Source organism: Staurois parvus, unplaced genomic scaffold (genome assembly GCF_062004578.1).
Source record: "Staurois parvus isolate SC_StPar_1 unplaced genomic scaffold, SC_StPar_1.0 ptg000025l, whole genome shotgun sequence".
In the NCBI taxonomy this organism is placed as follows: Eukaryota; Metazoa; Chordata; class Amphibia; order Anura; family Ranidae; genus Staurois; species Staurois parvus.
Genome location: NW_028317821.1, coordinates 5,754,265 through 5,781,165, shown reverse-complemented (window position 1 = coordinate 5,781,165; position 26,901 = coordinate 5,754,265). Strand labels below are relative to the sequence as shown.

The window sequence follows — 26,901 nt, the reverse complement described above, 5'->3', positions numbered from 1 at the left end:
CAGTATGTGTGTGCGTTTTTGTATGTTGTCCAACTTGTCACTAAATAGCAAAAACATAAATCAGTCCTGGAACACTAATTCAAATAAACAAGCAGCCGCTATAAACTGTGATACCAGTTAAATAAGATACAAACCAAAAAGCAAATAATAAAATGTGTGATCAACATAAAAATATATAATCAAATTCATATAAATAACATAATCATAAAGTGATTTAATGTGTTTATTTATAGGAATTTAATGGATAAATCTTTTTATATAGTTTTATGTTGATCACACATTGATATTTAGCGCTGCTTTTTGATTTGTATCCAACTTGTCACTAACCTGGCTAACGGGCCCCTTGCCTAAACTACCCCGGTGTGTTATTAGTTCCCTTGCCTAAACTATCCCGGTGTATTATTAGGCCCCTTCCCGTGCATGTATCCCAGTGTTTTAGTGCACCCGGGAGGCACAGGAAAAACGCCCAGCCCCACTACCTACAGCCTGTCAAGGTCTGTTGCAGCCTCTTCTACATAGCACAGCAGTTTACCTGTCCTAGGGTGACCAGATATCCCCAGTTTCAGGGGACAGTCGCAAATTTTAGGGGGCTGTAGCCAAAAAAAGTGTTACGGAGTAAACACCAAAAAAGGATTTAGCACCTCAAAGGCTGATCAGCAGTATAAATTTTATTAAGGACGTAAAAAAGTAAAACACATCATACAATGCATGTACCTTGTTCCTATCTCCCCCAATGTCATCCCACACACCTCTCCCTGGGCACCCCCACAAGCCCTCCCCTCCCTAGTCCAGAGCACCGGAGGCCACCCTCCCACCCCTCCCTGTGATCCCTAAGTTACCAGGGGACTGCATAGGGAAGGAGGACATGATCCCTTCTGGCTACGCCCTGAAGAATCCCTGGTCAGTGGGACAGGTGAAAAATGTAAGCGGAAGGGATCACATCCAACTTCCCTGTGCCGGAGTGCACGCTGGCTCTCTATCCCAGTCTGTATCACTACTGTGCTGGCACAAGATTTCCACATTGCAGATCTCAGGCATACAGAGCCAATCGGCTACCTGTTTTAGGTAGGCTGGGCCTGTACAGCGCCTGACAGATGGCCAGCTTGCAAGGCTTTGGATATGTTACTGAGGGTTATAGCATAGTGACATACCTATACCAGCAACGAACTAAGTGACACTAATTTGGAGGAATCAAGGTTGCCTTTCCTGTTCTTCCCTTCTGCTGTGAGTCAATACTCTACGCATACCTATTGGGACTTCACCTTATAGCTGGATATATATATGTCCATATAGATCTACACATCACAGGCACTGCTACAGAGGGACCTTCTGGGGGATCTGATCCATCCTCACGGGAGAGGGGGACTTAGGGATCACAGGGAGGGTAGCCTCCGGTGCTCTGGTCTAGGGATGGGGGGGCTTGTTGGGTTTGCCCGGGGAGGGAGGGATGTGTGGGATGATATTGGGGGGGGGGTTGTTGGGAGGTAGAGGACTGGGAGGGGTGGATAGGAATGGGGAATGTGCATTGTACGATTATATGATTACATGATATGTGTTTTTACTTTTTTACGTCCTTAATAAATTTACGCTGCTGATTAGCCTTTGAGGTGCTATGTCCTTTTTCAGGGGGTTTTCTTAGTAGTGCATTGGTTTTGGATGCACCTCCCCTTTCTTAAGGTTAGGCTTCGGCAGATATACCATTCCCGGTACTAGGCTTTTGGCCGTTGGGGTGTTTCTACATTTGGTATAAAAAAAAAAAAAAAGTGTCACTGATTTTCTAGCCAGTTAAAAGAATCTGTCCCTGATTTCTGTCCAGCTTTAATAATGGTGTGACCAACCCAGGTAGTTGCAGGGTAATCCATTTTAGCAACATTTCAGTGATTGGGCTGGAACAGGAGGAATGTGTCCTCTCCCGGGTGTGTCCAGGGTTATTAATGATGTTGCATATCAATATCCCGTAGTCTACCTGGTCCTTCTCCTCATGGCTTGAGTAGACCTTTTCATGGGAGGTAAGGAAGTGAATTATTTACCACCATGCTGCTTGTGATGCACATCTGGGCTTGGTGTGACACTACTATACTGAACCTGGATTGTGACTGGAGAGCTGTCTGCTGGCAACCACCTCAAAATGCAGCCTTGTGCATGACCAGTCACATTAGGCTGTTGCCGGTTGCCTGAGCAGCGAGCGGCAGGGGGTGCTGGACACGTTACATACTCCTCCTAATGTTGCAGACTCCTTCCCGTCATACAAGTATATGGTGCCTTCAGCTGTACAGGAGCTACCACTGGAGATGAGGGCGGAAACCCACCAGCAGATGATGACCGATAGGGACGCACCACCAATGCCATGCCAAGGTCTGATGAGTACAATTTAATGAGTGGGGAATTTATGCTAGAGGTGGTTTTGTCATTCGGGATGGCATTGGGAGGAGGGAGAAATTTTTGTTTGGTAGGCACTCACTTACTTTTGGCCTCTATGCTCTGCGTGTTATGCACTATTGACTCAGAGTAAAGTAGGCTTGGGTGTTATTAAACCATACCCCTTCCAGATTCCAATTGTACAATTTGCCCACACCCATCATTTGCTGTATCATGTTTTTGGTACTTTTATCCCTGTCCGCTGTCCTGCCCCCGACCTACCCTAATTAAAAGTGGGCATGGTCAGTAGCGTGTCTATGGATTTCAATTTGTAAATCTGGTCACCTTATTAGAAGTCCATGGCAATCAAGTGCCAACATTGGGAATTAATTAACAGACACCTTTTAAAGGGTTCCTTTGTTTTGTAAATAATGCAATGAGGACCCCCCCAAACTACATTCCCAAACCTCATCAAGGTGGATAAGAGTCTGGTATGATTTTTGGAGGGTCCCCATTGCATTGGGAAATATAGGCAGCTGGCAGTGAAAAATGAATTAACAGCGTTTTCAATTCAATTCAATTCTGCTATACATTTTGATAAAAAAAAAAAAGAAGACGTGTTCTTCCGTAAAGTTTTATCAGACCCTTCAGCTCTGGTATGCATATCAAGGGGGAACCCTGCACATATACCAGACCTTTAATCTGAGCGTGCAGTTTTATAGGCCAGGAAAGTGAAGCGAAGGGGATGGGCACCTCCCTGACACTTTTGCTTACATGGCCAGGGCTCCCAGCCATGTAAGTGCAATGGGATCACTGGAGGAGGAGGACTCCGCTCCTCCTTTCCCTCACGCCTTCACTCTCCGCAGATGGTATTTACTGGCATTTGCCAGCAGGACACAGCGTGCGTAATTCAAAAATTGACATCATGAACACTGTGCTTTTTTTTTTTTTTTACATCTCTGATGTAGAAATTCTGGAGATATACTGTAACCGTTCCAGTAATGACCAAGAAACCAGAGCTAAATAGTTTTCCTAGGTCAGTTATAGGTAAGTTCCCAGCTATGCTTATCACCCAATAAACTGTTCTCCCAGGTTGGTGACTCTGACACTATGCATTCTGACATCTGACATCCACTACCACTCTTTACAGCGTCCTACATCCAGATGGACAGTCCAGTCCAGTTACAGCTCGTTCACACCAGCCTGCATGCTAAAATAAATGTTGGTGTATGCTGTGTACAGACAGTGGTGCAATGCATTGGTTTTTTTTTTAACTTTAACCACTTAAGAACTGCCCGCCCGCAATCTACTGTGTACGGGCGGCCCGTGCAGGCACCGCAATATGCTGGTACGTTGATGCCTGCTTCCAGGTACAGGGCACAGGCACTTGTGCCCCCCCTTCCCTCCCTTGCTGACACTTGCTGTGATTGTACACTGCAGGAGTCTGTCAGCAAGTCCTGGCTAATGATTCACGGTTGGGGCCTGCTGATTGGCTGTGTCCAGTTAAAGCCCAGAGCTCTGTGTTGACAACCAACACAGGGCTCTGTACAGAGGGAACGATCTCTCAGTTTCTTATTCCTGCAAAGGAGGAAACAAAGATCTGCTAGTAAAAATGGTGCACATTACATATTATTGTACACACATTTAACCCCCTGTTCACCCTAGATGTTAACCTCTTCCCAGCCAGTGTCATTAGAATAGTGACTGTGTAAAGTATTATCAGGGCTTGAAATTTCCACTCGCCAGCTCGCCAATGGCAAGTGGAAATTATGGTGGGGGTAAGTGTGTCCTCCAAGGCCATCTTGCTGAGCAGGCTCGGAGCTCAGGCCGGATCTGTCTTTGGCACTGGGAGCCGTCGGACTGCTCAATAGCTGAGCGCAGTGAAAGCAAAGGAAGGAGAGTGTGCTGTGCTCTCTGCCTCCCCCTATAGTGCAGTACCAAGATCTGTGAGTGAACAACGAAGTTCTGCAACTTTTTATAGGGTTGTGTGTGTACATGTACATGTGTGTGTCTGTGTATGCATGTGCAATTGTACATGTGTCTGTGTGTATCTGTACATGTGTCTTCGTGTATGTACGTGTGTGTGTGTGTGTATGTATGTACGTACATGTGTCTGTGTATGTATGTACGTGTTTGTGCGTGTGTATTTCTCTGTATGTATCTGTGTGTATGCGTGTCTGTACGTGCCTGTGTGTGTGTATACATGTGTCTGTGTACATGTGTCTCTGTGCGTGTGTACATGTTTTTGTGTGTGTATGTACATGTCTGTGTATGTGTGTGGGTACGGTGTCCCTGTTTGTGTGTTTGTTGGTGGCGAGTAACTCTAAGGCCTGGCTAGTAGCTCAGGACTTGAAATTTTAAGCCCTGGTTATCACTGATCACTGTATTAGTGTCACTGGTGATGTCAGCGGCAGTTAGTCAGTTCCTCCCCCCAGCGTCAAGTCAGTTAGTCAGTCAGTTTTTTATTTGTTATTTGTGTTACATTGCAGAGAATTCCCTTAACTTCCAGTCCCATAGCCAAAACAGAAGAGGAAGTGGGAGAAAATCCCTACAAAAGGAAGGCTGTCACTAGCATCCCCATTGAAAGATTTCCCCTCGATTACAGCAATGGTGGCAACTCAAAATTTAGGATTTTCTTTCACTTTTGATAATAATGGCAAATAGGGCAAATAGAGAGGGTGAATCTCCCTATCGGAGCACAGACAGCAATAAGTCCTCATGCACACTGGACATTTTTACAGCTGCTGTTTTTGGCTTTTGGCATTTATTTCTACTGCTAGTAAACTCCCCAGCATGCTATCCTATGTGTTCATGCACACATAGGCTTTAATCAGTGTTTTTTGGCAGGGGTATTTTTTGGCTGGAGAAAACAAAACCATAACTAGTGGGTTTGTAGAGGGGCTTTTTAGCTGTAAAAACAGTCTAACGCTGGTAAATGCAGTAAAATGCTACAAACCAGCATTTTGGGGTATCTTTTGAGCAAACATTTTTTATTTTTGTGTAAAAAAAAAAAACGCATAAAAATGCTACTGCAAAAACGTGACTTAACGTGACTTTATACAGCGAATGCTACCAACATTTTTAAAACACCCAGTCTGCATGAGGACTAAAAATTGATAGGCGTTCTAATCCATCTCCACTTTGTCCAAATTTGAAAAAAAAAAGGTTTGTATTTATTTCTTCTTGAAGTGGATTGCACAGAAATTAGTGGCAAGAACCACAGAGGGGAAGTCTGGTTACATGGGGACATCTGGTCTGTGATTATCATACTGTTGGATTTCTTAGCCATCATCTGAAGACAGTAGAATGACAACAGTGCAGCCAGCGGAGGAGAAATCAGTTACTGAGAGTAGTGAATGGACTCAGGCCTCCTCTGTAATGTTTGGGTGTTGCTTAGTGACGGGATGTCCCAGCACAATTGTGTGCTGCTTTTTTCCGGGTGTGCTCAGGGGCCCGGCTCTGGAGGGAACTATTTCCATGACCTGGATGGCTGCCATGACCTGTCTGTATCAGTCTAGTGACTGCAGATGAGAGTTCTGCCCCGGATTCTTCATATACACCCCTCAATCAGTAAGTGTCACTTCTTCACTTCTGTACAGAGCATTTCTCAGCATAGGAACCCAATGCCCACTGATACATAGCATTTCATGATTTTGTTACACCTATCCTGCCCTATTTTACGATTGTGCTGGCTTCACAGTTGGTTTATTTCATATTACCATTTTTAAGTCACCAGTCACACCGCTGAGATCTGTGTGCAATTTCAGCGTGATTTCTGAAGACTTTATTGCTAGTTGTGAAGACTTTCAATGATTTCTTGCAATTTGCAGTGCGATTTCCATTATATTCTATGTATGTGAAATCGGATCAAAACTGCAGTAGATTTTCAATGATTTCTTACAATTTGCAGTGTGATTTCCATTATAATCTATGTATGTGAAATCTGATCAAAACTGAAGTAATGCAAGAACTACTTTAGAAATCGCGCTGCAGCAAATCGCACATGTTACGACACTGACATTTACATTCATTAGATGCTATTTCAGGTGCGAGTTCAATTTGCAAATTGCACCTAAAATCACACCGGTATGACCGGGCACTAAATCTCTAAGGTTCCATTTGGGCAGCACAGTAGCTAAGTGGTTAGCACTTCTGCCTGGCAGTACTAGGGTCGTTGGTTCGAATCCCAACCACGCCGCCACCTGCCTGGAGTTTGCATGTTCTCCCTGTGCATGCGTGGGTTTCCTCTGGGTACTCCGGTTTCCTCCCACACTCCAAAGACATGCTGGTAGGTTACTTGGACCCTGTCTAAATTGTCCCTAGTATGTGTATGTGTGAATGTGAGTTAGGGACCTTACATTGTACGCCCCTTGAGGGATAGGAAATGGTGTGAATGTACAATATATACATGTAAAGTGCTGCATAAATTGATGGCACTATATAAGTACCTGAAATAAATAAATAATAAATAAATTCTGACACTGGGGGGGGGGAACTAACTTGATGCCTTGATGCAGAGACTGTGGCATTTCAGTCGAACCCTAAGCCTAAATCTGCTCCCACTCCCATTCTAAACCTATTCTATCTACCCTGTATAAAGAAAGATCCTTTATGTATTTATTTTTAGGGTACTCCGATACGATCACATAACCAGCTTCTAGCGCTGGCTACAGTGTAGAGGATGGACAGCCGAGAATAGATGCCCCATTGTAAATCTATGGGTGATGTCATGGCCTGGGCTCTGCATTGATACTGTCTCTCCTCTACACTGAAGTTTGTGTTGGAAGCCGGTCATGTGACCAGATCGGAGCAGCTTCAGAATAGGTAAGTACAGACAACCTTTCTTTTTTACAGGGTAGATAGAATAGGCTTGGAATGGGGGTGTTCCAAGATTTGGGCTTAGTTAGGGTATGACTGGAATTACACTTTAACCACTTCCTGTCCAGCCCATGTACATAAATGGCCGGAGGGGAGCAGAGCAGGTGCGGGTGGCCGTTTATAAACATCCTCCCGCTTCCCTGCTTGTGGGAGCTCCCTGGGAGTGCGCAGCACCGCAATCTGGTGAACAGAGATCGCTGTACAGGACCTCTGTGTGAGGTTCCGATTCATGTGATCACTGATTGTTCAATCAGTGATCACATGAATGGTAGTAAGCAAGATGTCACTTCTGACATCATTGTTTACTACATGTGAAATCTGTGAATGATCACAGAGGTTACATTGTACAAGGCTATTCACAACAGCCTTGTACCATGTGACAAGCTGTGACCAATCACAGCTCACACAGTATTTCTCAATGACTACAAGAATGCAGCCAGAGAGAAGGAGAAATTATTGCTTTTGCAGCCTTTATGGGTGTAAAAGCAATCGGTGAAAAAAAAAATCTTCATCACCCCCCACAAGCAGTACAGTGTCACTATGGTGACACTGTACTGCTAGGGTAACAGTATGTTTAAAAAAAACAAAACATAAATAATATAAAAAAAATAAAATAAAAATGTAAAAATAATTTTTTCAAAAATTATAATTTTTGGTTATAAACTAATTTGGGTTATTTTTGGATTTATGAACAAAGATTATTTATTTGCAAAATTTTATAAGAAAAACACTTTTTTTCAAAATTTTGGGACTTTTTTATTTATATAGCAAAAAAAATAAACAAAATCCCAGTGGTGAATAAATACCACCAAAATAAAGTTTTATCAGTCTCAAAAAAATGCTACAAAATTCATATGGGTACAATGTTGCATGACCGCGCAATTGTCATTCAAAGTGTGATAGCACTGAAAGCTGAAAATTGGCCTGGACAGGAAGGGGGTGAAAGTGTCTGGACTTGAAGTGGTTAAGGTAAAACAATGTTTTGAGTTTAGAACCACTTTAAAGGCAGTGTCCACCTTTTGCAAAAATGTCATAAATGCACACACATTAGCAAGATAACAAATGTGCAATAATTAAAATTTTGCATTGAAGTTTGCAATGTATTGTAGTCACAATCAGTGCCCTGTGATAGCAGTGCACAGGCTCCTGCACTGTTTGCATACCATCCCAGGGTCTGTACAGGGATATGGACCTTCACCTACAGTATGGTGCTGGAGAAAGTCATCAATGGACTTCAAGTCCACAGGGGACCTGACACAAGCCTGACAGGTCCGCTGGGCACTGCTCACTGCTCACAACAGAACATAGAAAAACTGACATCCCTGGACATCATTATAATGATCATTGGTTGCTCTTGGTAGCTGTGTATAGACATCACTGATTTAGATTTGGTCTGACATTTTTGTTCTAGATTACTGGAAACATGGTAAATGATACTGGAGATGCAAAGTCTTTCCCAAAGAGCAGAAAATACACTTCACCATCCACAGAGGAGAGTCTGGATGTCCAAAGATTACATCAGCTGTACAATGATATCCTAAAACCTCTTACTTTATTCCCCAATCAAACGCCACGCACTGGACCGAAAAGAAAAGGTTTGCTTACCTCTATAATTGTGACTATATAGTATAATTCGTATTACAATTACAGCACCATTTATCAGTAAGATGTCATGGAAAAATGTAATGCTACATTTCATTGTAATAAATGATAAGTTCACCTGTCGTAACATGTTATAAATTCAGGGTATAATATGTAGCATGTTACAAAAGGACTGCCCCCCACTCCCCCCTTGATCCCCCTTTATGACAGCTAGCAGGGGTCTTCTCCTCCCTCTAGCTGTCAAAATTGAAAAAAACACGGCCGAGCAGGGCTCCTCCTGCCCCGCCACATCACTCATTGACAGTATTCTGTGAATGGGAAAACTACAAGTTCCGACATCCTTTGCAGCTGACGGCTTGTAGTTCTCAATAAACTACCACTGTTGTGCTCTGTGGCAGTTCATTGATTCCTCCTGTCAGGGAGTACAGTATCTACCTGTCCATACGAGCTAAGAGCAAACAGATACACTGACAGGTCTGCAGGAGTCTTGCATGGCACCAGCGATCTGTTGATCACTGGTGAAATGCTTTACAGGCTCCCAAAATAAAAAGTAGTCCTAGATTGTAAGCTCTAAGGAGCAGGGCCCTCTGTTTCCTCTTGTACCAAATTGTATTGTAACTGTAATGTCTGCCTTCCTTTTGTAAAGCGCTGCGCAAACTGTTGGCGCTATATAAATCCTGTATAATAATAATAATAATAATAATAATAATAAATCCACTTTTTTTTAATCTGCAAAAAAATGTGCATTTATTATTTTATGTTACAAGGTAAACTTATCCCTCTAAGGCAGGGGTGTCAAACTGGAGGCCCTTCAGCTGCTGTGAAACTACAAGTCCCATCATGCCTTTGCCTTTGGGAGTCATGCTTGTAACTGTCAATCTTGCAATGCCTCATGGAACTTGTAGTTTGGCAACAGCTGGAAGGCCACCAGTTTGACACCTGTGTTCTAAGGAAACAGCAAAGGGCGCCAACTAAGTGCAGGTATATAGGAAAATAATTTATTAAAAAGCTCTAGTGGCAACTCACAAGATGCATAAGGATAAGAGCATGTATCTATCTTGTGAATTAAAGCTGAAAGGGAATAAGTAATGCCTTCATTTTTATTTTTTTATTTTTTTATAAATGTACAGTATAAAAGAACATGTACATTTATGTTTTAAAACCCTGTTTTTTTAAGGCGTGTTTAATTGTAAATTTACATGGGTGCAGACACATTTGTCCATTATATTTGCAGGCTTTGCTTCCTGTTTTGCAGTGCTACACTTTAATGATTTTAATGCTCCTTCTCACTGTGCAAGTCTAAAGCTGGCCATACACTGTTATTTTTTTTTTCCATTGAGCCAGCGGACTGAAGAAAAAAAAAAACAGATTCCTCTATCCACACAAGGCAGATGGAGAAATCCTCCCTGCCAGGACATTGTATTATGACAGCTGCACTTGCTGCACAGAATACACTAATCATTGTACCAAAGCAGTATTATACCCCAAAGCAAACATGCATTATATTGCGGCTTACCAATTCTTAACGTGATGGCTGCATTCATTTTCTTTTCTAGGCTTTCTTTCTTTTACTTTCACGTAGTGATTAAGCCAGTTTCAAAAGAAAAAGCTCTCCTGCAGATGTAGCAGTTACAGGGAAGAGACAAACCATTTAATACTGACAGGGGTCCTTACCACAATCAGCTTTTATTTAATTATGTCAAACCTTTATCCCAAAAGAAAAAAAACAGTTTGCTGTCACTGTTTTTAAAGTGTTAGCTGGAGTTTGGCTTCAACTTGTTAGTTTATTTAAATCTGCTAGTACATCTAAGGCTGGCCATACACTATACTAATACTAATGACTAATTTTCTGTCCAATTTTTGCCCAATTTCCTTTAGATTTACCTTCAACTATGTAGTGCAAGGGCCTGCCTAATTGAATACAATTGAAAATGTTGTTTAGGTTTGACTTCCTATTACACGGTTTTTGGTAAATCTAAAGCAAAATTCTCAAGAAAATTGTATAGTGTATGGCCAGCCTAACACTCCATCTCCAGCCACACTGACAATGCTGCTGTCTGCTGTGCCCCATGTGCTCATTCATCCAGAGTGGTGGCACTCTAATACAAGAGATGTGTTACTGGACAGATCATCAGGTGAACACTAAGATAAAAAGCCTAAAAAAGAAAGTTAACCTCTTGCCGACCGCGCATAGCCGAATGACGGCTTCACCGCGGCCGGCCAGTTCTGGGTGGACGTCATATGACGTCCTCCCAGAACGCGCTCTCCTGCACGCCCCAGGGGGCGCGCACCCGGCGATCTCCATGATCGCTGTGTCCTACGGACACAGCTGATCACGTGATGTGGTAAAAGGCCAATCACAGCGGCCTTTTACCACGTGATCAGCGGTGTCCAATGACACGCTGATCACAGGGAAATGCAAGTGCCGGTTCTCGGCTGCACTTTCCTCACGCTGTCAGATCGCGAGGAAAGTACTGCCGAGAACCGGCAGTTGTCAGAGCGGGGATCGGCACCGATCATCAGGGCACTGATGATCAGTGCCCTGATGATCAGTGTCCAGCAGTGACACCCGCAAGTTCCGCCCAGCAGTGCGCCCACTAGCTCCGCCCACCCGTGCCCAGCAGTGCACCCAGCTGTGCCCAGCAGTGCCCCCAGCTGTGCCCAGCAGTGCACCACCTGTGCCACTCTGCAGTGCCACCTACCTGTGCCCAGAAGTGCCACCTACATGTGCCCAGCAGTGCCACCCACCTGTGCCCAGCAGTGCCACCCACCAGTGCCGCCCACCTGTGCCTGCCCACCAGTGCCACCCACCAGTGCAGCCCAGCAGTGCTGCCACTCAGTGCCACCAGTCAGTGCCCAGGGGTTGTGCCAGTCAGTGCCGCCAGTCAGTGCCCAGCAGTGATGCCAGTCAGTGCCGTCTATCAGCACCCATAATCAGTGTCACCTATCAGTGCCGCCTATCAGTGCTGCATATCAGTGCCGCCTATCCGTGACCCCTAATTAGTGCTGTTTATCAGTGCCGCCTATCCGTGCCACCTCATTAGTACTGCCTATCAGTGCCCTTTAGTGCCGCCTATCAGTGCCCATCAGTGCTGCCTCATCAACGCACATCAGTGAAGGAGAAAAAATACCTGTTTGAAAAATTTTATAAAAGAAACAAATAAACTTTTTTTTTTTTTCAAATTTTTTGCACTTTTTTTATTTATAGCGCAAAAAGTAAAGCGCCCAGTGGCGATTAAATACCACCAAAAGAAAGCTCTATTTGTGAGAAAAAAATGATCAAAATTTCATATGGGTACAATGTTGCATGACCGCGCAATTGTCAATCAAAGTGCGGCAGCGCTGAAAGCTGAAAATTGGCCTGGTAAGGAAGGGGGTATAAGTGCCTGGTAGGCAAGTGGTTAATGCAGCCACCACATCTAATGATTGGTAGCTGCAATATTTTAAGTTTTTGGTTTTGGGTTTAATACAGCTTTAAACTATTTCCTTTTGTTGAATGACGATGGACACACGCTGATTGAAATTTGAAATGTCCTTGCCAAACTGACCACATTTCAATCAGTGTATGGCCAGCTTATGTACTCTTTCACAGGGGGGGTAATTCTTACCACCCTTTGAAAAGCAGTCTGCAGTGGATTGCTTTTTTGGAGGTCAGCAAAGCAGCGGCTGAGAGGTATTCAGGAGATGCTTCTGCCACCTGTTTTTTTATTTTAATTTTTTGTTAAATTGCTGAATGGACATTTTACATTGCAGAATTTCTGCAATTGTGAGCCAAACATTTGCTTGTGGTGTGACCAGGGGCAGACTGACCATTCGGACACTTGGGCACTGCCTGAGTGCCCAGGGTCAGTAGGGGGCCCCATGAGATGCCCCTGGTACCTTTCATAGGCTTTTTTTGGGAGTGGTTTGAGTGTGGGTGAGGACACAGGGGCTCCATGATCCCCTATTGTCCGGGGGCCCCATGAGTTGTCAGTCTGCCCCTGGGTGTGACCCAAGTGTTGCCTGTCAAACTCTGCAATCTGAGTTAGAATTGTACCCACCACATGTGTATAGCACTGTCAGACTGGACTATTATAATTGCATCGGACAGGAAAACTGTGGCTCAGCTGCCTGTTTTAACCACCCTCAGCTGCTAGTGTGAAAGAGCCAAGTTATGAAAGCAATGCTCTACCTACTGTATGTAGCTGCTATCTTACCGCAACAGTTTTTAGGTGAGTGACAAAATAACTGCACTGAGCCATTGAGAGCTCCTCCTAGTGGCTAGTTTAGAAATCTCTATAATTCTTACATTATCGACAAGTCTCCTAGACTTCACCTCTGCAACATCTCCAAAATACGCCCGTTCCTAACCCCGGAAACCACTAAGCAACTCATTCACTCCCTTATTATATCACGCCTCGACTACTGTAACTCCCTCCTCATTGGCTTACCTCACCGCAGGTTATCCCCGCTTCAGTCTATCTTGAATGCTGCTGCCAGACTCATCCACCTCACTAACTGCTCCATATCTGCCACCCCTCTCTGCCAATCCCTCCACTGGCTTCCCATTGCCCAACGGATAAATTTCAAAATGCTAACATTGATGTACAAAGCTATCCATAACACTGCCCCAAACTACATCACCGATCTGGTATCCAAATACCACCCAAAACGTACTCTCCGCTCCTCACAAGACCTCCTACTCTCTTGTTCCCTGGTCTCCTCCTCCCATGCCCATCTCCAGGACTTCTCCAGGGCTTCCCCCATTCTCTTGAACTCACTACCCCAATCCGTCAGACTGTACCTACTCTCCTCACATTTAGGCGCACCCTGAAAACCTATCTCTTCAGGGAAGCCTACCCCACCCTCTGGTAATTACTGAACGCCGCCACTCTTCCTACCACTCCATCCCCCACAGCTATTCCTCCCGTACCACTATCCCCTCCCTCCTAGATTGCAAGCTCCAAGGAGCAGGGCCCTCGAACCCCTTGTGTATTGAATCGTATTGTTACTGTACTGTCTCATGTATTGTCTCCCTTTATAATGTACAGCGCTGAGCAAACTGTTGGCACTATATAAATCCTGTATTATAATAATAATAATAATAATAATATTAGGCCCCTTTCACATGAGCGAACCTGAAAAACTGACACGTGAACCCGATTGGACCCTCCATTGTCTTCTATAGAGCGGCGGGTGTAAACGGACACACCTACATCCAAGCTGATCTGCTAAAAACAGAGAGATTGGGATTTGTTTGGATAAGATGGCAGTCTGGTATAAACAAACAGGCGCTTTGCTTACATTAAAAACACCCATAGAGGAGAGCAGGCTGTGTCTCTGTCTGCTCTGCATAAGTGGAGTGGACATGGACCAGCCATCCGTCTGCTCAGTGGGGATCAATGGACAGAGCAAGTGGATCGCAGGTGGAATCTATCCTGTCTGGAAGGGGCCTTAGATCTCTCTCACACTGGCAGCAGATTTTACTACCCTCTGAAGAGTGACCCCTTTTGACAGTTGGTTAACATGCATTCAAGAGTTGACCCTGCTGCCTCCTGCACGTCTGTTTAATTGATTCCCAGGGGGATTTTCTATCCCAATAGGGATTTAACATTGAAATGCTGTGCTGTAACTGCCATCGCCAAGCTTGGCACGCAGCTGTCCAACTTGTCATAGTGAGTTTAAAATGTGGTTCTCTATACTCCGTTTTTTTTTTTCTGATTTTAAATTGCCCCACTGCCAAGCAAGGTATTTCAGCTGCGGCAATGTGTACTCGCCCCTCCATCCACCATGTAAATTCAGAGGTGGGCAATAGGGGGTGGTAAAATGCAGATTAACCATCTTTTTTACACCGCCATCACTAGCAGGGTGAAGAACCTACTTCTAAAAGTGTAAAAGTTATATAAAAAAACATGTTAAGGCAACCATTGCAATAGTAACTTAAAATTTGCATTCACTGAACATACACTACACTCTAACAAGGGTTCCTCCAGAGGTTGCCAGGGGTTCCTTGAGCAATTTTTGCCTTTCAGGTAAGTTCCCACTGACACCATTGATCACTATCTGTAAGGGGGAAATTCTTCCCAATGACACAAGTGTAAGGAGCATTCTTCCCACCAGGGGCGGACTGACCATTTGGAAACTCGGGCACTGCCCGAGGGCCCAGGGTCAGTAGGGGGCCCCATGAGATGCCCCTGGTACCTTTTTCAGAGGCTTTTTTGAGTTTTGGCAAGGACACAGGGGCCCCATGATCCCCTATTGCCTGGGGGCCCCATGAGTTGTCAGTCCGCCCCTGCTTCCCACTGACCATCACACTAATGTATCATGAGTTGTAGATAATGCCATTTTTAGCAGGGGTTCCCTGAGACTGGAACGTTAAGTCAAGGGTTCCTCTGTGTTGAAAAAGTTGAGAAAGGCTGCTGTAACATCATGAAAGTCATTTAAGGGCAGGTCCAAACCAATACTTCAGTTTTTGGTAGATGCTGTTCAGTTACATCACATATTTAAGGGTTTATATTACATTATTATTTATAGACCTCCCAACCAATACAAAATGAAGAAGTCTTGTCACTTTGGGGTTTATTTACTAAAGCTGGAGAGTGCAAAATCAGGTTCACTTCTGCATAGAAACCAATCAGCTTCTAACCTCAGCTTGTTCAATTAAGCTTTGATAATAAAACCTGGAAGCTGATTGGTTTCTATGTAGAAGTGAGCCTGATTTTGCACTCTCCAGCTTTAGTAAATAAACCCCATTGACTCCACTGGATTCTAAATAATAATACACCTCCTCCCTTGGTCACCTGATAACCTCCCATGGCTTCCAGTATCATCTTTATGTTGATGACACCCAAATCTATCTTTCTACCCCTCACCTCACCCCTTCAGTCTCCTCTCGCATTACTCACCTACTAAGCGACATATCGGCCTGGATGTCACTCTACTTCCTCAAACTCAATCTTTCCAAAACTGAGCTCTTAGTATTTCCTCCAGCCCGTGCCCCCTCCCCTGACTTCTCTATCAAGATCAATAACACAATCATCAATCCCTCCCCTCATGACAGGGTACTAGGTGTACTCCTAGACTCCCATCTGTCCTTTCAGCCCAAATCCAATCGCTGTCCAAATCTTATAGACTTCACCTCCGCAACATCTCCAAGATGCGACCGTTCCTAACCACGGAAACCACTAAGCAACTCATTGACTCCCTTGTTATATCTCGCCTTGACTATTGTAACTCCCTCCTCATTGGCCTACCTCATCTCAGGCTATCCCCTCTCCAGTCTATCATGAATGCTGCTGCCAGACTCATCCACCTTACTAACCGTTCCATATCTGCCATCCCTCTCTGCCAATCCCTCCACTGGCTTCCCGTTGCCCAACAAATAAAATTCAAAACATTAACAATAACATATAAAGCCATTTATAACTCTGCCCCAAATTATATCACCAATCTTGTCTCCAAATATCACCCAAACCATACTCTCCGCTCCTCCCATGACCTCCTGCTCTCTAGCTCCCTTGTCTCCTCCTCCAGGACTTCTCCAGAGCCTCCCCCATCCTCTGGAACTCTCTACCCCAATCTGACTATTGCCTACTCTGCTCACTTTTAGGCGATCTCTAAAAACCTATCTCTTCAGGGAAGCCTATCCTGCCTTCAGCTAATAATGGAATCTTCTGTTCCTCGTATCAGTTCATCCCCTACAATTATTACCTTTTGTACCACCAGCCCCTTTCTCTTAAATTGTAAGCTCCAAGGAGCAGGGCCCTCCTAACTCTCTTGTATTAAACTGTATTGTTGCTGTATTGTCTTTATATTGTAAAGCACTGAGCAAACTGTTGGCACTATATAATCCTGTATAATAATAATTTAATAATATTATATTGTAGTAGCCATCTTCAGTGTGGTCCTGTTGCTGGTCTGACAGTGCTAACATCTTGGGAGAAACATCAAGATGCCAACTGCTATAATCAGCACATACCTAATAGATATTTTAGGTTTGGTCATTAATATTTGTAAAGAATGGTTATATGACAACGCATGCCACAAAAGGGCAAAGGCATTTACTGTGTAGCTGGATATGGCCATATAAATGAGATTATTTTAGAACAGGTCTACCCCAGGGGATAATAGTGACTGCAATAATAGTCTATAAATCTGTTTATTGCAGGTATTATTGAGCCACAGAAGCACCCAGGAGACAAGATGATAAAGGAAAATGTCAATGAAAGCATTTGTAAAGGTGTAGTATCTTAAGCTAGCTCTACACAGGCTAATTTTTGGGAACGTTGGAAGAATGTGTATTAAATATCTAAAGAATATCCAAGAAATATTCCATAAACATGAATGACATTGCAGTAAAACCATTCTTTGTAGGTGGTTGTTTTTTTTAAAGTGAAACTTCAGTCAATAAAACAGCTTTATTTCTCTTGGCTCCTCCCACAACTGGATAAAAATATTCTGAACTTTTTACAAGTGTTTTTGACCTTTTTGGTGCTGCACCAAACCACTTCCTTGTATCTTGCCTTGTTCATATGGGTCAGTTATCCGAGAAGGCAGTGTGTTTGGGAACCAGCTGACCTTAAGCACGCCTGCGCATACGCACGAATGCTGAAGGTGCTAAGATCTCAGATGCCGAGAGCATTGGTGCAGAAAACCCAGTGCTTGTGCAGATTTTCCACACATCTCTCTGCTGGGTCCCAAAGACCTGGCAGAGCCTTTCGGTAGACATGCCTGCGTACATGCCAGGCACCTAAAAATTGCGGCACAGGGGAGTAGGTGTAGAGCAACAATTTAGGGTATTATTATTTGGGAGTTAATATAACATATTAATTTTTATATATGAAATAACTCCCCAGTCATTTTTATATATGTAATAACTCCCCAGTCATTTTTATTACATATGTAATAATAACTCCCCAGTCATTTTTATTACATATGTAATAATAACTCCACAGTCATTTTTATATTTATGAAATAATAACTCCCCAATCACTTTTCTACATGTAATAACAACTTTCTCTATGTAATAATAACTCCCCTAGTTTTGAAGAAGCTAAATGACATAAAAGTTGAAAGCAAGAGCTTGAATTCATATGCCTTATCTGTTAATATATATGTAAGAGTGTTAACAGGTTTTAATTATTGAAAGTTATCATTAATTAATTATTTGGAGGATCAATTCTTTAAAGCGCCAAATTCTTTAAAAAAACGCAATGAGGCAAAGGTATGCTCCGATGGCCAATAATAATATTCTAACAGTATATGTTTTACCAGCTCAATGGCAAGTAAATGGTTTAGATTGCGGTTGCCACACCAGTGCAACAGCTGTTGAATTTTTAGCGACGGATGGGGATCCACTATCCAAATTTGACTTGGAGCAAATGCGTCAGCACCTTGTGTTATATTTGGAACAAGGAGACCTGCATCCATTTCCTAGATTTGCGAAGAAATTTAGAGGAAGAAAACGCAAACTGAAGGTAGATTTAGATTTGTGAACATTACTAACATTTTAAATATACATAACTATGTACATTACATGTATGTTGATATTTCTCAATTCTACGTGTAATTTTTGTTTACTTTAATAAAAATCTACAATGTAAAAACTTTAAAAAAAAACATCATTAGTCACATTTGTTTAATAATAAACATTTAATTTAAAAATTTACTTTATTTTAGATAACTTATGCCTTTTTCTGTTTGGGAGTTATTATTACATAGAGAGAGTTATTATTATTACATATATAAAAATGACTGGGGAGTTGTTATTTCATATATAAAAATGACTGGAGAGTTATTATTTCATATATATATATATATATATATATAAATGACTGGGGAGTTATTATTTCATATATAAAAATAACTGGGAAGTTATTATTTCATATATATATATATATATATATATATATATATATATATGACTGGGGAGTTATTATTTCATATATATATATATATATATATGACTGGGGAGTTATTATTTCATATATAAAAATAACTGGGGAGGTATTATTTCATATATATATAAAAATGACTGGGGAATTATTATTTCATATATAAAAATAACTGGGAAGTTATTATTTCATATATATATACTGTATATATAAATCTCCTAGATTGTAAGCTCGAAAGAGCAGGGCCCTCGATCCCCTCATGTTTTGCATTGTATTGGTATTGTTCTGTCACATGTTCTGTCCCCCTTTGTAATGTACAGCGCTGAGCGAACTATTGGCGCTTTATAAATACTGTATAATAATAATAATAATAATAATGACTGGGGAGTTATTATTTCATATATATATATATATATAAATGACTGGAGAGTTATTATTCCATATATAAAAATGACTGGGGAGTTATTTCATATATAAAAATGACTAGAGAGTTATTATTTCATATATATAAAAATGACTGGGGAGTTATTATTACATATATATAAATGACTGGGGAGTTATTATTATATATATAAAAATGACTGAGGAGTTATTATTATATATATATAAAAATGACTGGGGAGTTATTATTTCATATATAAAAATAACTGGAGAGTTATTATAATATATATAATAATGACTGGGGAGTTATTTTCCAGGAAAGTCATTATTATACGGTACAAGGGGACTGAGTTTCCTCTTTAATGTGTCAAACAATCATTTAGCATAGTAACATCATCCTAAGACTTTGATCATATTTTGTGTTGATGCACCTAGAATGTATTTAGCTGACTTAGCCCTGGTTCACACTGATGTGGTGCAGAATTCACACCGGTTTCTGTGCGATTCCCGCACCGCATCATAATCGCACACTGCTGCAGCTGTGTATTTTAAGTTAACAACACCCCAAAATCGGTTCACAAAACGCGGTGTGATGTACAGAATCGGATTGCATGGGTGTTCACCCTGGTGCAGTCAAACAAAGGGTCCTGCAATATTTTGGTGCAGATGCAGTGCAATGTGACCCATACGAAATATATGACTCAAATTGCACCGCACAGAAATCGCATGTGATTTGCACAAGAATGCGATGCAGTTCGTGTGCGAATCACATGCGATGTGCAGCACCGCAGAAGTGTGAACCCGGGCTTAAGTTTCAATCATGTGGGCGTCTGGGGCTATGTGACCTAAAATTCAGACCGATGTACCAGGTGCTGTGTATAGCTGCCCCCTAGAAATCAATCGCTGTTCGAGGTTGTGTATGGGTAGTATTTACATAAACGGTCACAGGCACATTTTATATGCACATTTTACTCGCTATTTTTCGGGAAGACAAGTGCCGGCTATACCAATCCTCATCATTCACTTGTGCACAGATGCTCATCTTCTGCAGGCTATACATGGATCGAATTCTAAACTATATTTCTTTAGAAAATCGGAATTTTGTTTGTTTTGTAAACCGATGGTGCCACCATTGATTTCAAAATTTGACCAACCAAGCCTTCAATTTCACCTCATGTTGCTAAAGAAAAGAATTTTCGTGGCTGGGAATCTTCATTCTTTTCAGGTAACAGCTCACGCTCATTTATTTTTTGATTTTATTTCTTGCATGATTCTCCCATCATTGATTAGGAATCTGTTAATTTTTCAAAAAATTTCCGACATGCCTGATCACTCAAATTTGATAGCCGCACAAAAATTGGCCAATTCTGCTGCCCTCTAATGGTGCAAAATTAAAATTAAAATTCTTAGTTACGATTTTTGAAAAAAAAATATTTTGAAATTCGACCCATGTATGGCCTGTATTAGGGTTCATGTACACTGCAGCTGATAAACTCACATTCAGGAGCTTTTCTGCATTTTTTTCAGCAGCCCCTGAACTCTCCCTAATGTTTTCCTATGTGTCCATGTACACTATGTCATTTACAGTCATTTACAGGCAGTTGAGTTTACAGTAATTTTTTTTGAATACACCAAACTTGCGTTCAGGAGTAGATTTTATCAGCGTTTCAAACGCCAAATGCTTGTAAAAACATGTAAACGCGGCTAACCGCGTTTATAAGTGTTTGCATTTAAAAACGTTTTTTAACTGTTCCATATCCAAATGCTGTCCAGAGCCTTTTTTTCATCATCAGAAATGCATGCAAAGTGGTTTCCATGTGTTCAAATGGACCCGGTGCACCAGCGCAGTCAGTTGCAGGTTTCGCGTGAAGGAAAAATGGTAGAACATGCTGCATTATGCTCATGATGGGATCCATAGTGAATACAACCAGAAAAGACAGGTCATCTCAACACATACTGCTCTCTCTGCTTCTGCTCTCTCTATTCCTCTCAAAATGTCTGAAATAGTAATTTTTTTACTGTTTTTCAGTGCACTCTGGGCATTTTGGAAGGTCTCCTGAAGTTATCTTTAAAAAAACGCTTCTAAATGCACACGCACATAAACGCGGTATGCAAACGCGGCTAAACAGACGTTTTTTAACCTACGTTTTCCAGCAGTCAGTTTCCATCATTCAGAAGTGTTTTCCATGGACATGGAGCCTTAGTGGTTATATGTGATTAGAACCTCCAAGCACTCATGAAAAAAAGCTGGTGTGTGTCCAGGTTCAGCCATTTGGCTGAATACAATGACGCAACCCAGCTAACTATCTGCGGCTACACTGCCAGATGAATGTAGTCTAAGAGCCTGTTCTAGAATGTAGCGCTATTAAAAATGTCAATAACTCAGATTTTCTTTGTTTGAGCAGATGAAGTGTATGCCCATCCAACTGCCCCATTCATGAGAGATATACGTACTGTATCACCAGATGTTCTTTGTGATATGGTTAGAAGAAGGTTACATAAACTCTTGCCATTTACTCCTGGATCCACAGATGTCCGAAAAGTATTTGTATGTATTGTAAATATGTGTTCCTGCTTTTGTTTCCTCTAATATACAGTATGTACTATATATAATTATATAATGTCATCAGAATTAATGTAAGTTGATTTGAGGTTTCCTGTACTGCAAATTCACAGTTTTTCCCCATTGAAGGACCCCATAGACAGCCCAAAATCTGGCTGATTCCTGCTGAATATGATGAAATTCAAGCTGTGGGTGGCCCTGCAAACAAAGTCAGAGCTGGTTGGAAAAATATCAGCTGAACAGGCAGTGTAGAGATTGATCCATCCACACTGTTAACAGGAATGAGATAATTGGTTAACACCTTCCCGCCCGGCCTATAGCAGATTGACGGCCAGGCGGGACACTCGCCGCTGTGACTGGGCATCATATGACGTCCTATCAAAACGAGCCGCTCACGTGGCCAGGAGGCAACGCAGCAGTGCGATCTATCACCAGCTGTGTCCACAGGACACAGCCGATGACATATCACTACACTGGCCCGTTGTGAGTGTCATGTCACCGCTGTGACCAATCACAGCAGATCACATGTCAACTGTATACAATAAATGGCTTCCTGTCATGCCATCCATTGTACACAATTATGTTGTTAGCTGTGACTGGTCAAAGCAGTCACATGATACAGACAGGACTAATCACAGCCCATCTGTATCATGTGATCAGCTTTGCCCAATCACAGCTAATCACAACAAAAGACTGAATGAATCAGGTTTCATTCAGTAACTATGATTGCAAATATCAAAGAAATACATTGGTATTAGCAATCATAATGTGTTATTATGATAAAACAAATCCCAATCACTTGCCCAGAGTAGTTCAATGTTACTTTGGTACATTGTTTTGCTTTAGTCATGGTTGGCTGAAAAATAAAATAGTAAAAAAATAAAAATGTAATAAAAAATAAAAAAAATAGAAAAATTTGAAAAAAAAATTAAAAAAATCAATTATTATTATTTTCACCAAAGAAATGTAGCAGAATACATTTTGACCTAAATATATGAAAAAATGTTATTTATTTGCAAAGTTATATAACAGAAACGAAGAAAAGTGCGTTTTTTTTCAAAAGTTTCAGGTGTTTTTTGTTTTATTTAGCAAAAAATAAAAAACTCAGTGGTGATTAAAGCGGAGCTCATCCAAAATGGGAAGTTCCGCTTTAAGCATTGCTCCCCACGCTCCCCATTAAGAATTGGCACCTTTGGGGGGTGAGCGGGTACCCGAATTTGACAGGTACTCGCTCCCACTTCCGGTTCGATTGCCTAGGCCTATAGTCAAATGATGGCCGGGCGAACACCTCGTCCCTCCGGGAGGGCGTCATATGACGTCCTTCCCGGATTGCGCTTTGCGTGTGCCCGCAGGGCTGCGCTGTGGTGAGATCTGTCACCGGCCGTGTACCTCGGACACAGTCGATGACAGATCTGTGTACCGGCCCCGTTGCCAGTATCATGTCATCTGCTATGACCAATCACAGCAAGTCGCATGACAGTTGTATACAATGGATGGCTGCCTTTCATGCCATCCATTGTATACAAGTGTGTCTAGCTGTGAATGGTCACAGCGATCACATGCACAGGCTGGGCCAATCACAGCCCATCTGTGTCATGTGGTTAGCCGTGGCCAATCACAGCTAATCACAACGAAAAAACCCTGAAATAATCGATTTCATTCAGTTAAATGTTTGCTTATAGCAAAGAAATTCTTTGCTATAAGCAATCAAATTGTGTAAAAAAAAATACTGTTCACTTCCCCAAAGTAGTACAATGTTACTATGGTAACATTAAGTGTAATATGAAAAAAAAATCTTAAAAAAAGAGAAAAAAGTAATAAAAAATAAAAAAAACTATTGAAAAAATTGAAAAAAAATTATGTATTTTTTTTTTGTACTGTCACCAGTCAGTGTCCCTGATCACCACCACATCAGTTATATGCTGACGCTGTACTGCACTGGTGATAGTATGTAAAAAAAAAGAAATTGTGAAAATAATTTTTTTAATTTCTTCATTTTCCGAAAAATTATGACAAAAAAATTACAACTTCAAAAAACTCGCCATGCCTCTTATGAAGTACGTCAGACTGTCTACTTTGCAAAAAGGGGTCATTTGGGGGATATCAATACTGTTCTTAAATTTTTGGGCCTCAAGAAATTAGATTGGCCATCAGTACTTCAGAATTGATCAATTTTTAAAAATTTTCGGTCTTCTTTTGTTAATTTAGCAAAAAATAAACACCCCAGTGGTGATTAAATACCACCATCCGGCCATTTATGTACATGGGCCAGACGGGAGCAGTGCAGGAGCAGGTGGCCGTTTATAAATGTCCTCCCGTTTCGCTGCTTGTGCGTGCTCCCTAGGAGCAGAACAGCAGAACACGCTGTGCGGAACTGTACGGAACCTGTGTGAGGTCCCGATCATGTGATCACTGATTGGCCAATCAGTGATCACATGAATAGTAGTAAGCAAGATGTCACTTCTGACATGATTGCTTACTACGTGTGAAATCTGTGAATGATCACAGAGGTCACATGGTACAAGGCTATTCAAAACAGCCTTGTACCATGTGATAAGCTGTGACCAATCACAGCTCACACAGTATTTCTCAATGGCTGCAAGAAGGAGAAGGAGAAATGATTGCTTTTACAGCCTTTATGGGTGTAAAAGCAATCAGTGTAAAAAAAAAAAAAATCTTCATCACCCTCTACAAGTAATACAGTGTTACTATGGTGACACTGTACTGCTAGGGTGACAGTATGTAAAAAAAACAAACTAAAAAAATAAATAATAATATAAAAAATAAAATAAAAATGTAAAAAAAAATTGAAAAATTATAATTTTTGGTTATAAACTAATTTGGGTTATTATTTTTTTTTTACCAAAAAGATAACTGAATAAATTTTAGGCCAAGATTTATGAATAAAGATTATTTATTTGCAAAATTGTATAAGAAAAACACTTTTTTAAAAATTTTTTGGACTTTTTCATTTATATAGTAAAAAAAATAAAAATCCCAGTGGTGAATAAATACCACCAAAATAAAGTTTTATCTGTCTCAAAAAAATGCTAAAAAATACATATGGGTACAGAGTTGCATGACCGCACAATTGTCATTCAAAGTGTGAGAACACTGAAATCTGAAAATTAGCCTGGGCAGGAAGGGGGTAAAAGTGCCCAGTATTGAAGTGCCTAAGGTGATAATTAAACTCACTTAGTGCCTTATCTGCATTAAATTAGCCTCAGAACCTGTGTCATTAATATGTGTTCGGGTTTAAAGGCGTTTCGAGTTGCATGACCGCGCAATTGTCATTCAAAGTGTGATAGCACTGAAAGCTGAAAGTTGGCCTGGGCAGGAAGGAGGTAAAAGTGTCCGGACTTGAAGTGGTTAATTTGCTGGTGATGGCCTGATATAAGTGAAAGCAGTTTGCACTGCCCATCAATTAATTTCTACAACATATGACAAAAAAGAATTGTGGTTTCCTTGTCATGGCTAATCACTTGTTCGATTTGTCCTTGGACAGGAAGAGATTGTTTTAAGCGAGGTGAAAGTCGCCTGTGACGGTATTCCAGATGTTCTATGCACTACTCTATTAAATCCGAGAGAAAAGCAGCGTCTGCACCGCCGTCTTCTTGGTCACATCATGATTGTCTCTGAGCAGCTGTTCCTGCACTACTTACACAAAATGGATTGGAGTAAATCGCATTCTCTCTTCTCAGACGAAGCCAATCTCACACGATGCAAAGCACAGCTGTTGCTTGATTGCTCGAAATTGTAAGTCCCAACAAGAGGCTGTAAAATTGTCTTGTTTCATCTCATCCATCAATGAGAGATACTTCTGAGAATATGGAAATGTCTCAGTAAAACTGTAATTTCCAGAAAGAAAATACCGTCCTGAGCAGAAGTTTGAGGTGCCATATAAATGTCATTATGTACATTATAAATCCCCCGTTATTACTTCCAGGAGAACCATTGGATGGAGACTTTGATCAATAGGCCATCCTTAGGGGAAATCTCCACTGTGATTAAATGACAAGTATTGTTACAAAGTTAAAGCTGAAGTTTAGTGATTCATTTCTTTTTATTCAGCACCAAGACAGCACTTACTGTAAATGAATGTTAAGTGTCCTACATGCTGATGGCTACTTACTTGAAATCTTCCATCCTCTGACCCCCCCCACCCATCCAACAAATACTCCTGAAGTTGCGACTTTTTGCTGCTGTAGGGGTTATCCACCAGGTTCTTAGCAACCATTGATGCTGGAAGTGAACGCAGTGGTGTATTTAGGTTTCGTGCTGCCCTAGGCAACAGAAAAATCATGTGCAGAGCCGCCCCCCTGATGAATGCCACCAGAGGCAAATGTCTTGTTTGCCTTGCAATAAATATACCCCTGAGTGGATGGAACTACTGGGCAGAAGGACTAGTTCCCCATCAGGTCCAATCTCTCCTAGCAAGTGACAACAGGCTGTGAGCAGACTCTATAGCCAATAGCAGGTTGTCTATTGGCAATGGAATCCACCCACTGTCTGCTGTCAATCACCAGCTACAACACTCATCACCCACTGCACTGTCTGTGATAGCTAGAGAAGGAAGCTCAGCTGCACTGAGGATGGAGTGGCCATATGGACAACCTGATCACAAGCGGCGCCTACTTTACTTAGTGTTATCTATAAACATCAATTAATATTCATATATTGTGTCATTCTCTGTCTCCACCATTACCGCTGTAACAAAAAAAATTAAAAAAAATATATAAAAATAACATATACATAAAAAAAACATATATAAATGTATAGTGACTATAACTTAGAATATGTGATATTCCATATACTCCAAAAAATATAAAATACAAAAAAAGTCCCGTGAAATAAAGAAAAGTTGTTTACCTTGGGTAATATACGATTGGAGCGGATATTTTTCTTCTCTTTCCATGTCATGGTGGAGTGGAGTGTTTTGTTATGATCCTGGCAACCATTCTTAAAAGGGTGATTTTTGAAGGAACCTCCTGGTTTTAGCAGTGGATATCCTCTTGATTATGCTATAAAAAGGCTGTTTTCTGGTGAGTGCACACCTGAGTGGGGGTGCATGGTGGGCACTTCACAGATTTTGAACACGTATATATTCTTTTCATCACTGGAATTAATTTCAACACTGGACTTTTATCTTTTAATTTTTCTCAATACTGGACTTTTGGTTTTCTTTATTTCACAGGACTTTTTTTGTATTTTATATTTTTTGGAGTATATGGAATATCACAATTCTAA

At 41.5% G+C, this 26,901-nt stretch overlaps 1 protein-coding gene across 2 annotated transcripts in view; it reads left to right on the top strand.

Annotated features, from left to right (window-relative positions):
* Positions 1 to 5,786: 5,786 nt before the first annotated feature.
* Positions 5,787 to 26,901, top strand: part of CCDC87 (coiled-coil domain containing 87) — a 71,238-nt gene continuing 50,123 nt past the window's right edge. For both annotated transcript variants that reach the window (XM_089694119.1, XM_089694128.1), the window contains exons 1-5: positions 5,787 to 5,928; positions 8,648 to 8,831; positions 16,985 to 17,056; positions 21,497 to 21,639; positions 25,160 to 25,410. In XM_089694119.1, coding sequence (XP_089550245.1) covers positions 8,660 to 8,831; positions 16,985 to 17,056; positions 21,497 to 21,639; positions 25,160 to 25,410 — 638 coding nt within the window. In that variant the 5' untranslated portion in view covers positions 5,787 to 5,928; positions 8,648 to 8,659. The remainder of the gene's footprint in view (positions 5,929 to 8,647; positions 8,832 to 16,984; positions 17,057 to 21,496; positions 21,640 to 25,159; positions 25,411 to 26,901) is intronic.